The sequence below is a fragment of the Dermochelys coriacea genome, chromosome 10, assembly GCF_009764565.3.
Source record: "Dermochelys coriacea isolate rDerCor1 chromosome 10, rDerCor1.pri.v4, whole genome shotgun sequence".
Classification (NCBI taxonomy): domain Eukaryota; kingdom Metazoa; phylum Chordata; order Testudines; family Dermochelyidae; genus Dermochelys; species Dermochelys coriacea.
Genome location: NC_050077.1, coordinates 30,337,015 through 30,351,016, shown reverse-complemented (window position 1 = coordinate 30,351,016; position 14,002 = coordinate 30,337,015). Strand labels below are relative to the sequence as shown.

Sequence of the window (14,002 nt, the reverse complement as noted above, 5' to 3'; positions counted from 1 at the left end):
TCTTAGAGGCAGGATAGAAATACTCTATTATTGTGGTTTTGGGAGATTATTCGTGCATTAGTGGATTTGGAATATGATTGTTACAATAACCAATAGGAGCATAAAAGGTTTGAGGCTGTTTAAAATATCCATTTACAAATGAGTTGTTGCAGGAGGCCTGCCTGAACTAGCCTCCACTATCCATGTGTTTTGCTGTCTGGTGAGGGAGAGCACTTTTGGAAGAGTTGGACAAGAACTTCAGAAAAACAGAGGTCCAGCGGTTAGGATGCTTGTCTAGTACTTTGGGGATCTGGGTTCAAATCTCTGCTCTGCCACAAAACCTCCTGTATCACTTAGTCTCTCTGTGTTTGTTCCCCATCTATAAAATGGGGATAATAGCACGGCCTTACCTCCCACAGGTGTTGTGATGATAAATATACTGATGATTGGGAGGTGCTCATACTTTAATAATGGGGACCGTACAAGTACCTAGGACATTTAGATAGCTAGAAACGTTATTCAAATAGCCATCCCTCACTCCCACATTTACTTTAACCACTCAAGCAAATCTGTATTCACTACAGCTGGTCAACATTTTGAGTTTTCATCTTTTTGACAAAAAATTTTATACATTTATTTTAATGAATAAATTCACGTTTTTGGAGTACGGTTTCAACCAGCTAAAGAGCTGGTTGGAGCTTTTATTTTAAAGTATTCATCACATTAAAAAAAACACCTTTTTTTTTCTTTTGAAATTGCAGTAAAATTTGTTGAAAAAAATCCATATTTGTTACTTTCTCTTTTTTTTTTTTTTTTTTTTTTTTTTTTTTTTTGACCCGGGGTAGTATTCACACCAGAAGTGTTTACTGGCCCTCTTGAAAGCTTTTTGTGAATATAGGCATCATCCTGTCAATGAGAAGTAACACCATCATGTGACTTTGGGTGACGAATCACCAGCCCAGGTAATGAACGCTGAATAGAATGTACTCCAAGCAGTACTTGTGATGAGATGAGTACATATAAACCATTTGTTGAATAATTCCCAATTTGCTCTTGGCTATCGGAGCAAAGTTCTGGAGAACCAGAACCAGGAAAAGAAGGTACTTGACAAATGAATTCTTAAATACACATTTGTCTCTCTAGGAGTTAATACCCACTTCAAACACTGCCCAGTAGCAATTCAGTCCTGCACCAACTGAGATCCATTTTCCCATTGAGTTTAAAGCAAAATTCCCATTGATTTTAACACTAGCAAGGTCAGATCCTGCGAGTGGTATAGTGGAAAGGAATGTGGTCTAATGGTTAAAACAAAGAATTTGGCATCAGATCAACTATTTCAGGATCTGCTACTAATTCATTATATGACCTGGAGCTAGTCACCATAACCTTTGTGCCTCAATTTCCCCATCTGTAAATTGGGAATCATAATGCCCTAACTTTGCAGATTGCTTTGAGAGCCTAAGATGAAAGAGACTTTTTAAAGGCAAATTATTCCTATAAACTCTTGGCAGATATTAGCACAGCCAAAGTTGATTTACTTGGTATTAACTGGGCAATGCTACAGTCCATATAAGATATTATTAAAGAGGGGAAAACTGTAAACAGTGCAGTATGTTATTACTTTCAAAGCTTTGCTGCAGATTTAAAGCCTTCTGGGACATTAGCGACGTCCTGGCTTCAGCGCTGAAGGGCAATGTTCATGCACTGGTTATTTAGGGGATATTCCGAAAGGTAAACAATAAAAGACATCAAATAAATACACCACTGCTCTAATTATGTATGAGCAGCACTGCTTTGAGGAGGGGGTGGCAAGAGGCTGAGTGTGTATGTGTGTATATATAGATGTGTTTGTTCAGGAAGGCATTTGCAATAGGCCATGCTGGTTTTGTTTGGATTGCATAAGCTTTAATCTAAAGTTAGAGATGTTTTTAGTTGATCTGTGTTAATGTTGGGTGGGAATTAACATGCATAGAGAAGGTCATGTGACCTCTCCCCGTTTTCTATCGCTTTATCGGATTCCTGCCAAAGCAGAGTGGCTAGAGGCTGGCTGGGCTGGGCTGGAATCACACAACTCAGCGAGATGCCAGCGATCTCAGTCCTTTACAGAGGCGCTGTCATTATTAGCAGGTAGTATCTCTGAGCAGTGAAACTGATGAAAAATGTGTGGCCAGTCAGCAGAAGGAAAGGAGACTGCGTGGTTGGGCTGGGGTGTTTAAGAGCCTCCTTGGGGAAATACAAAATTCCTGTCTGTGCTACAGATATTTAACGTCTAATCTCATCTCAACTGGGCAAGAGGAAGGGAGGATTCCTTTGGTTTCCACAGAAAAGTGATTGAGTAAGGGAGGGAGGGGGGATTGTGTGTCTGCTTCAGAAAGGGCTGAGACAGTGATGCAGGCTGAGAAAATCAGAAGTGCCTCCCTTAAGATAAGGGGGAAGACTTGCCTTGTCCTATCCTGGAATATCTCCTGGCCCTTGGTACCTTTCTAAGACTTTGGTTCTTTCTCTCCGAGCTAAACGAGGGGAGGGAGCATGAGTGACTGTGTGATCAGGACGGAGTAAGGTATAATGGGGTAATAAGTGGAAGGGCTAAGGGTTATTAAATTGGAATGAGCGTAAAAACCTTCAGTGAAATGATATTCTGAATAATGAGCTCTTTTGTTTGACTGCCTGCTCTCTTGGGGAAGGTTTCCTTCCTATTCCTGAAGTCCCAGCATTGCATAAGAAGTGATTAAGAACAGAGGACTTTTTGGAAGTCCTACACACCTAGTATGAGACTGCCTTGTGCTCAGAGTTATTTGCTCTGAAATCAGGCCTCTCTGCTCCTTTGCTATGCGTTTTGTATGATCAGAAAACCTGTTCCCACTAACATTAATACTGTGTGTGTTTGGGTTTTTGTTAATTTATTCCATTATTTGGGGGATCATATTTTAGGAAACATTTTTGGGGTAGTCAGCTAGTCACCTGTTTTATGAAACCCCTATCCTGACATTATGTTTGAGTTTGGGTTAAAACTCAGTTTCCTGTTTGTTAATAACACGTTTTCTTCAGGCATGTATCCAAGTAACTCTGCATAGTAACTTCAATATGCTTAATTAGGGCCACATCGTCTGCTGAAGTAAATTGGTGTAGCTCTATTGAAGTCAGTGGAGCTATTCTGATTTACACTAGCTGAGAAATTGGCCCTAGATGTTCATCTAATGCCTTGAATATGTAAAATACTATATAAATATTAAGTATGATTAATATGAAACTGAAGTAGGAGGGATGGAGATTTTTTGATTGGAAAGTAATATTTGATCAGAGACTTAGTCTTGGATTTTATGGTCTCTGAGGTGTAGTTTCAAGCTGCGTGAAGGTACTTAGTTAGGATTTAAATCTTGATGTCCCTACAGGCTCTTCTAGAAAAATGAAGGGTTACTCCTCCCAATAACCTCATGGGTTTAGATCTGGTTAACAGGCTCTGCTATATCCACTTCCATGTTATTGCTGAGATCAACCCATGTCAAATCTCATGCTGAATCACGAAACATGCATTTTTCCTCCAAGGTGAACTATGGGAACAGGAGAGTGTGTGGCAAGAGGCTGAATTAGAGAGGACCTTGGTATTGAGTTGTCGTCTAGAATCTTTGGGCACTTTTGGCTTGTTAGGTTAAAGTCCTATGTAACACAGCTGTCATGAAAGTATCTCAAGGGGCCAGGAGAAGAAAAGGGACCATACCTGAATTCTAAACAGGGCTTTAGTGATCCAAATAAAAACCTGTATTTCTGAGGCAAGTTGAGTCTAATACTGAGGCACTCTGCAGCCCTGAGTCATCTTTAAATAAATAATTAAAGAGCAGAAATTTCAGAGGTCTTCAGCATTGGCCTAACTCTGCTCCCATTCAAGTCTGTCCTTCCCCAAATGTCTCTCAAAAGCCTTCATGGTAGGAACTTGAGCTAGGTGGTGCCTCAGGATGGGAATTTGTCTATCCTAATCTCTTGTAGTGCAATATATTGGTGTAGCACTGTCTATGTCAGGGGTCTGGATGATGGTGTGTTAAAGTGACCTTATTTATATCTGTGCTGAAATGTCAGAAAGGCTGGATCTCTACCTATGTGCCTGGGAGGAAGTCAGAGTCACTAGGATACATACATGGCCTCTTGACTCTTCCAAAGTGTTTTGAAGTTACCTTGTTAATATGTTTTCTGTTTTTACTTAATATTGGGACTCGCGTATTTGCTTGGGTGTTGGAGGGTGGGAGTCCCAGACTCTGGAGGTCAAGAGCATCTGTTTTTTGACTAGAAAGGTCGGAATGTTTTTGCTAAAATGAAATGTCAGCAAAACAAGCCATTTCATCCAAGCCAAAACATTTTGCTGAGAGACGTTGGTTTCCTTGAAATCATAGAATCATAGAACTGGAAGGGACCTTGAGCGGTTATCTAGTCTAGTCCCTTGCACTCAAGGCAGGACTAAGTATTATCTAGACCATCCCTGACAGGTGTTTATCCAACTTGCCCTTAAAAATCCTCAACAATGGAGATTCCACAACCGCCCTAGGCAATTTATTCCAGTGCTTAACCACCCTGACATTTAGGAAGTTTTTCCTAATAATGTCCAACCTAAACTGCCTTTGCTGCAATTTAAGCCCATTGCTTCTTGTCCTATCCTCAGAGGTTAAGAACAATTTTTCTCCCTCCTCCTTGTAACAGCCTTTTATGTACTTAAAACTGTTATCATGTCCCCTCTCAGTCTTCTCTTCTCCAGACTAAACAAACCCAATTTGTTCAGTCTTCTCTCATGGGTCATATTTTTCTAGACCTTTAATCATTTTTGTTGCTCTTCTCTGGACTTTCTTCAATTTGTCTACATCTTTCCTGAAATGTGGCACCCAGAACTGGACACAGTACTCCAGTTGAGGCCTAAACGGTGCGGAATAGAGCGGAAGAATTACTTCTCGTGTCTTGCCTACAATACTCCTGCTAATACATTGCAGAATGATGTTTGGTGGGTTTTTTTTTTTTTTTTTTGCAACAGCATTACACTGTTGACTCATATTCAGCTTGTGATCCATTATGACCCCCAGATCCCTTTCTGCAGTACTTCATCCTAGGCTGACATTTCCCATTTTGTATCTGTGCAACTGATTGTTCCTTCCTAAGTGGAGTACTTTGTATTTGTCCTTATTGAATTTCATCCTATTTACTTCAAACCATTTCTCCAGTTTGTCCAGATCATTTTGAATTTTAATTGCAACCCCTCCCAGCTTGGTATTGTCCACAACTTTATAAGTGTACTCTCTATGCCATTATCTAAATCATGGATGAAGATATTGAACAGAACCGATCCCTGCAAGATCCCACTCATTATGCCCTTCCAGCATGACTGTGAACCACTGATAACTACTCTCTGGGAACGATTTTCCAACCAGTTATGTACCTGCCTTATAGTAGTTCCATCTAGGTTGTGTTTCCCTAGTTTGTCTACGAGAAGGTCATGTAAGACAGTATCAAAAGCCTTATTAAAGTCAAGATACAGATAACGTTTGGGAAGGTTTTGGGGTGAGAGAGAGACTCATAGACTTTACGGTCAGAAGGGACCATTATGATCTTCTAGTCTGACCTCCTGCACATTGAGATAGTGAACTTCCTCACTTTGACTGGAAGAGAGGGGGAAACACACAAGACACTCTAGCTCAGTGGGTAGGGCACTGGCCTGGGATGTGGGGGACTAGGTTCAATTCCTTACTCTGCCTGATTTGGGGTGCTATGGGATGAAAGCTCTGCTCTAGAGCAGGGAGCTGAGCTTTGATCTCTCAAGCCAGGGCCCTATCCACCTCACTATAGAGTGTGACATGATGCAAAAGCATTTGAACAAAAACATTGAAAGTTGCCACAAAATGTAGTTGTCCTCCAGTCAGCTCCAATTTGATCAGTGCTCCTCTGTGTTAATCAGGTGTGTGCTTTAAAACCTTGGAGCTGAAATCTCCTCCACCTCTCACCAAATTCCTTCATTACAGAATGAGTTGGTTTAAACTGTTTTTGACAGTAGACTTGTTGGACTGTTGGTCCAAATTCAGATCTAATTTGTGTACCAATGTATATCTGAAATAAATCCATTAGCCAGAGTGGTGGTGTTCCACAAGGATGCTGGTCTCATTGAGAAGACAAACGCATATATTTTGTGTGTATGTGTGTGTCTGTCTTTTCCGTCCATGTCTGAGTATGTATACATTAGCTTATGTCTGTGTAACTTTGCGAGGTTTTATTTTTGCCCTCTACCAGCATGCACCAGTTTGTGTCTTTTGAAACGGTGATTTTTTTTTTGGTATGGTTTTATGGGCAGAGAGAGTCTGGGTGGGGTGTGTGTGTGACTATTTTAGCCTCTTCAAACTGTATCTGGTCTCTCTCTTCCAGGACACTCATGGGACCATATGGAATGGATCGAACAGTGCACTGCATTGATTTCTATGACTGTGCAAATGGGCTGGGTAAGTACTTAGTTGATGTGCAAGTATCATCCTGGGGTACTGGAGAAAATGGACCATCAAATTGAGCTTCCAATATCTTGAGTGGCGACCTCCTCATGCAGGTACAAGGCTGTGTCTTCTTTTGAATAGCTTCTGGAGTATGTAAGGGAGATATACCCTTAAGAAAGTGCTGGTCTTCTGGTTAATACACAAGAGTGGGTGATGAGACCTGGATTCTATTCCCAGTTCTGGCACAACCTTCCCAGCACACGTTGGACAAATCACTGAGGCCCAGATTTTCCAGAATGTCCACTGATTGTTTTGTGTACCTCCGTTTTTGAGTGGCCAGCTGGAGACACCTTGATCGGGGCATCCCAAACTAATATTTGTTAAATGTCAGTCCTCGTCTCTCTGAGCCTCAGTTTCACTACTTGTATAATGGGGACATATGTATTTCTCCACTGTTGTAAAATATGCTGAGATCTCTGGAAGAAAATAATTTTGTAGGTGTATTATTTTTATTATATTGTAATGTTCAATGATGGGAAATTGAAGCTGACTCCAGCGCCCCCCACACATACCCAGCCTCCCCACCCCATGCCCTGACTCCTGCACCCTCCTCACATGCCCCCAGCCCTGACTCCTGCACCCCCCACACATACCCAGCCCCCCCACACCCCATGCCCTGACTCTTGCACCCCCCATATTCCCACCCCCATCCTGAACACGAAATGGGAGCTCCTGCACCCCCCCCCACATTCATACCTGCACCCCTCACACCAGATGGGAGCTGCCCAGGTAAGCATTCCACACCCAAACCTCCTGCCCCAACCCTGAGCCCCCTCCCTCATTCTAGCTCCTGGCCAGACCGTACACCCCAACCCCCAGCCTGCTTCTTCACCCCCAGCCCTGTGCTCAGTGCACTCCCACCCTCAGCTCAGTGCAGAGAGAGAGAGGAAGAGAATGGGCTAGAATCAGGGAGAAGGTAGATGCCCACTCTATGTGGGCAGGGCCGGGATCCCAGACCGGCAGCATGCTGAGCGGGGCCACCAGACGGAATCCCAGACCGGCAGCGGGCTGAGTGGCAGCAGGCTGAGCCGCTCAGCCCACTGCCGTTCTGGGGTCCCAGCTCCTGGCCCCGCTCAGCCTACTGCTGGTCTGGGGTTCTGGCTGCTGGCCCCTTGCCAGCTGGGGTCCCGGCTGCAGGCCCTGCTCAGCCTGCTGCCGGCCTAGGTGAACAGAACTTCAGGCTGGCAGCGGGCTGAGAGGACTGGTGGCATAAGATCAGCATTTTAATTTAATTTTAAATGAAGCTTCTGAAACATTTTGAAAACTTGTTTACTTTACAAATGACAATAGTTTAGTTATATAATATATAGACTTATAGAGGGAGACCTTTAAAAAACATTAAAATGTATTACTGGCACGCAAAACGTTAAATTAAAGTGAATAAATGAAGACTCGGCACACCACTTCTGAAAGGTTGCCAACCCCTGGACTAGATGGTCATAATGGTCTTTTCTAGACTTAATGTCTCTGGATATTCTCTTTCTGAAAACAGCCAGGATTTGGCATTGGGTGAATCAAAACATGGGTTTGAGACCTTCCTAAGAATGACTGTGTTCCTCAGAGGCAGTGAGGAGCAAATGACCCTCTTCTTCCCCACAAGCCCTTTAAGACCAATGAAAACACAAAGCTATCCTGAAAACACAACCATTGCTCAGACAGATGCTTGTCTTGACTTCAGTGGGAGCAGGGAGGCCAGCACTGAACGCTTTTGAAAACTTCACTCTCTCTGAACACCTGTCTGGCAATGGAGCTGTCACCATGCTATAGCCCATCCAGACATGCCCCGTCTTTGGCAGCTAGCTGGCCCCCCTTTTCCACTTGGTGATGTCTGCAGCTAGACTATGGCTGCCTACTGCTTGTGCTGGGAGGAAGTACCTGCCACATGCATGCTCTGCTCCTTGAGCACCCATGCAGTGCCAGCCGCAACTTGACCTGTTCTCCCTGTTCATTAGATTGAACTCTGCCCTTCATGAGGTGTGGATTGGAGGGTCTGTTTCTGGTGCCTGACCAGCTGCAGATTATCCATGTCCCAGTGAAAGCTGCCGTGAGACAGTTAAAGTAACCTCGTACTTCCCTCTCTTGCCATAAGCAGAGTCTGCAGTGTTGCACAGGAATACAGAATCACTGCTCTAGCACTCTGCGCAGACATTACCTTAGCAGAATGTATTACATGACTTGGAAGTGCTTTGTAATACCTACACTTTGAAAGGTAGGACAGAAACCCAAATTCTATTCTAGTCTGCTCATTGTGTCCTGAGATTGAAGGAATAGTTCATCTGCATCCTGGAATGCTACCTTCAATTTAGGAGAATCACCTCAATTGTTATAAGTGGTGTGTGTGTGTGTGTGTGTGTGTGTGTGTATAATGTATGCAGCATAAAAGCTTAATATCATATAGACAGATCCTCAGCTGGTGTAAAGTAGCAGAGCTTGGAGCTAGCTGTAAAATCTTTTTTCTGCCCCCCCTCCAAATTATTAAATGATTTTTTGGCGGTCAAATTTCCATGGAAAATTTTGCAGTTTTTTGGCCAGGAAAAAAAAAATCAGCCATAAAGTGAAATATTTTGATTCTGAAATGGTGCTGCGGTGCATCATGGGAGTTGTAGTTCTGGTGCCTCATGCTCCCATTCTTCTCAATGGGCTTGGCTTCATGGTCAAAGCATGTCTCTCATGATGCACCATGCACCTCTTGGTGAGAGGAGGCAGTGCATTGTGGCCGTGGCACAACCTGACAGATGAAATCTGGCTGAGGAGCCTGGCCTGTGGGAGAGAATGGGAGCATGAGTCACTGGAACTATAATTCCTGTGAGGCACCACTATGGCATTTCAGAATCAAAATATTTTGGCTTTTGGCCAGTTTTCAGTTCTGTGTTTTGACAACTAAAAAATCCCCCAAAATAGAAATTGGCACTTTTTAATGAAAATTTTTAGTCAAAAATCCAATTTCCTGTTGCAAAACAGCTCCCATGGAAAACTTTCAGCCAGCCCTTTGAGTCAATTTATGGTAATTTGCACCAGCTGAGGATCTGACCCATATTTTAGTTTTTAAAAGCATGAAGTTTTTGGCTAGGTTTGTGTGCAGTGTTACCAGCACAGCACAGAAGATGCGGCCTAAGGAGTGGGGTGGGGGCCAAAGTTGGCCACTAGCATAAAGTAGAACTACTTTACAGCCCAGAGCAGCTGCAAATCCTTATCATGGAGGGTGAGAGCCAGAGTCACACGTGATGTTCTGTACAGTGCATACTTTAAAAAAAAGAAATGAAATGACAAATCCATCTGAATTCATGATGCGGGGTAATCAGTGGGATTCTTCAACAATCATAGACAAAGAGAAAGAGGTGCTAAGAATTTCAGCTCAGCAGATGAACTAGTAAGTGGAATTTCAGCTCTCCTGAGAAACTAGTGCACGGCTGTTTGGTAGCTGTCTATTTGCAGCCGTCTGAATGAGTTGGTTGACAGTTGTGATGTCATCTCCACAGAAGGAATAGCGCTGCTTCTATGGAGCTTCCACTCTGTAGATGGGCTAACCTGTGCAATGACTGGGAGCTCAAAGCATTTCCATTATCCAGTGGCTCGGAAATTTCAGCTCCATAGATGAACAAACTTGGTTCAGTTGCTGGGATTGCAGCTCTGGGAATGCACTAGCTAGGTCAGTATATAGAAGCTCAGTAGATTGTCTAGCATGCATTAGCCTTTCACATGTCCTTAAATTATATACTCCATCCATATGTTGCTATATCATGTTCTAAAACTGTATCTCTCCACCAAACTCTACCTAAGAAGGGGCGAGAGGCCTTTGTAAAGTGTTGCAATATGATGCAGCTGGCAGTACTGGAGTCTGGTGATTCAGTTTCCAGTGCAGTCCTTCAGCTTTTCTTCCTGTTCTGTTGTGGGATGAGCATCATTTCTCAGAAAAGCTGAGGTCCAGTCATCCTCACCTCATCATCTTAGAACTGAGCTGAGTGTGGTTCACCTGCCACCTGTCCCTGACCCAGATTGAAAAGAAACCAGAAACTGCAAGTGTAACAGAGGGAGTAAGAGGAAAAATAACTGAACATTGTCAGCTTAGGCTTGGAACAGGAGTCTGCTCCACAGTGTCTAAGAACAGGGATAAAGGTCACAAATCCTAAGGTTTCGTACCTGGGATGGAAGACTGAGGAATGCATTAACAGGTGGAAAGCACTCAACTTTGAGCAACAGATTGCAACCTGGGCAACAATAATAGTTAGCCCTTACATAGTACAGTTCATCTACAAAGCTGGGTACCCATGCCCACCTCTGTTTTACAACCTGGGGAACTGGAGCACAATGACTGACTTTGCCCAAGGACACATAGCAAATGTGCAAGGCAGGGGCTTGAAAGCAAGTCTGTTGTTTGTTTGGTGCCTGATCCAATAGACTTGAGTGTCTATTTGGCACCTAGTTGTTGAGCGTCACTGAAAGCCACTGGGGATCATGACCACTAGACTAAACAAACAGCTTATCCAGGGACCCCTTGACCCATAGTGGAGATGGAGATCCAGGGGCACTATGAGATTATAGGCCTGAGGATTTTTTCAAATGGCACAAGAGGGAACAGGGTTTGTGCAAAAGAGCAACTCCAGGGTCTGAATTTTGAAATATACCCTAATATATATCCTCACACAAATGCTGTCTGTGTCATTCTAAGCTCTACCCTGACCTGGAATTTCCACCATAAACTTTTACTCTGTGAAAGAGAAACAATTGATGATACCCATACCAAATCCAGGATCTTTGCCAGAAAGAAAGATTAAAGAGATCCAAAATAGGCTAGATTATCAGGCCCTAAGTATGACTTAATAAGCATTATACTGTGACACTGATGCCATCACAATTAAAGGGGCACTGTCAATTTAATTTTGGTCCCAAATATGAGCTGGGTTAAAATAAGTCTCTTTCTAAAACCTTAAAGGATAATAAAAATGTTTCCACGAATTACAAAAAATTCCCTCTCATCTACACAATTGGCTTTTAATTTAGCATTTAACACCCAAACATTCCTGCACTAAGAACCTGAAAGTGAAATGGATAGTAAATAAAAGGGAAATGATTGTCATTGACTATCTTTGTTCAATCCAAGGAAATGCAAAATTGACTAAGCCCATATACAGTGATGTGTAAACAAGAATTTAAAAATTCTTTTCCTTCTAGAAGCTGTTATTAGTAACACGCTCTAGGTCAAAGAAACATTTGTTCACAATTTATGATTTTTAAATTGACTGTATCCCTTTAAGGTTTTAACATCAGTTCCTTATAAACACCTGTTTGCATAAGCGTATAACTTAAGCCCTGATCTTGCAAAGATTTATGAGCATACTTAACTTTATGCACATGAATGATTATATTGTCACTATTGCCAACCACAAGCATTCAAAAATCATGAGTCAAGCCCCCCAAATCAGGAGATTGGCCTAAAAATCATGATTTAAATAATAGTAAACATCAGGATAGGTTTATCTTCTGGTTTCGGAACAATAGGGTTCAATTGCTTCACATTCTCAAGATTCCCTCTGCAACCACAAGGACTAGATATTTACTGTTGTTTTAAAGGAAAACTGAGGGTTTGGTTTTTTTTTTTTTGCAATCACTTGAATCCAGGAGTTGGGGCATTAAGAAAATCACCAAATATCATGAGATTGGTGATAAAATCACCAGAGTTGGCGCAGTGCCTTGAAATCAAGTGAGCAAATCTTTACACATCACTAGCTAACAAAATTCTCCTCGCTCTGGAGAGCGAGTTCTCAGTTTGGTGCCATTGTGGTGGTTCTCTCTCTCTCCTTTTAACCCATCATGTGAAAAGCTTCAATTGGCATTTTCCTGCTCTTAACTGGCCAAAATAGTGTGTGGTGGTTGTGGATACTCACCCCCACTCAGTCCTGTGCATGCGTAGAACCTGAGTGTCTTCTGCTTGGACGAGAACCTGGAGCAAGTGGCCCTCTATTAATGGCTTACTCCTGATTTGGTATTGTGGTAGTGCAGGGGTCTCCAAACTACAGCCGCAGGCCAGATCCGGCCCGGGACTTCCATTTGTCCGGCCCTCCAACCAACAGGGGAGAAGCGAACAGCTGAGTAGGCATGTAGAGCAGGCAGGGAGAGGGGCCGCCAGCCGCAGCTCATGCGGGGCGGCAGCACAGCTGAGCTGTGCAGAGAGGCGAGTGCCTCTGGGAGCCAGTGTATCTGTATGATACAAATGTGTGAGTTTTTAGAAATAAAAAATAATGTGAAATGATTTTTAATATATTGACAAATATTTTGTGTGATTTCACAGTACCTGCATTGATTAGCTTTTATACCTGATTTAGAATTTAATGCAACACTGACACAATAGAATAGGTTTGGTTTTTTAACGTTTTTGCATATATTTTGCATATATTTGCATATATTTAATTTCTTTCACAGTCGCTTCGGCCTGTGAAGCCCCTTCAAAAACCTAATATGGCCCTCATCTCATAAAGTTTGGAGACCCCTGTGGTAGTGGGTTTCTTAGGGCTAGTCTACACTGGCAACGCTAAAGCGCTGCCCCGGCAGCGCTTTAATGTGGCTTGTGTAGTCATGGCAGAGCGCTGGGAGAGAGCTCTCCCCATGCTCTTAAAAAAAACACCTCCACAAGGGGCATAGTTACCAGTGCTGGGAGCGCACTGTCTACACTGGCGCTTTACAGCACTGAAACTTGCTACACTCGGGGGGGTGTTTTTTTCCCCTCTATCTGAAATAGCTGAGACATTAAACTATGAGCCGTCAATATTGCGGTAACATGCTGACTCACTTCCAAAGAACTCGCATACTGATTTTTACCACCATATTGGCCCCATAGATATGTTCACACAACGAGTCCCCAATCTTGGTTGCTTCCTAGTCGCTATTGTATTGATAAACATGATTAATAGATGCTTGGAGTGAGACGTGAGTGACTGGATAATGCAAGTCGTCTTAATGCATATTCACATGTTCACCTCATTGCTGTCCTTTTGGGCAAGGAACTGTATTTAAAGTGCTGATGCTCATTTAGTTGCTGGATTGGAATGACTTTGAAGAAGATATTCTGATCTGATGGGGAAAATTCAGAGAAGAAACCTAAATAACCCACCCATATTATTATTATTTATTTGTATTGCACTAGAGCTTAGTAGCCAGGCCAGGACTCTGTTGTGCTAGGGGCTGTACATAGAACAAAAAGATGGTCCCTGCCCTAAAGAGCTTACAATGTAAAATTCAACTTCTAGTCAATGAGGTGTATTCCCTGTTCAATCCTTCCATCTCATCTAACATAATGTAACCCTAAAGGGTGGTCCATCTTCATGGCCAGCCATTGAGGAGCCTCTAGAGGGCACTGTGGCAAGGAGGAGATGCAATTCTGACCGAGAGACCTAGGTTTTGAGTGAGTCCTGGATCTGCCTCCTGTGCTGGGTACCACCTTCTTGCTGGCTCTCTCTTGTTACACTCCATCCTCCTTGCCACAGACACCTGTGCCTTTCCACCTGCTGGAC

The 14,002-nt window shown here is 43.0% G+C and overlaps 1 protein-coding gene across 1 annotated transcript in view; it reads left to right on the top strand.

Annotated features, from left to right (window-relative positions):
• Positions 1-14,002, top strand: part of LOC119862033 (syntaxin-binding protein 4-like) — a 123,205-nt gene that overhangs the window by 36,769 nt on the left and 72,434 nt on the right. Inside the window, 1 exon segment of the mRNA XM_038417880.2 lies at positions 6,373-6,446. Coding sequence (XP_038273808.1) covers positions 6,373-6,446 — 74 coding nt within the window.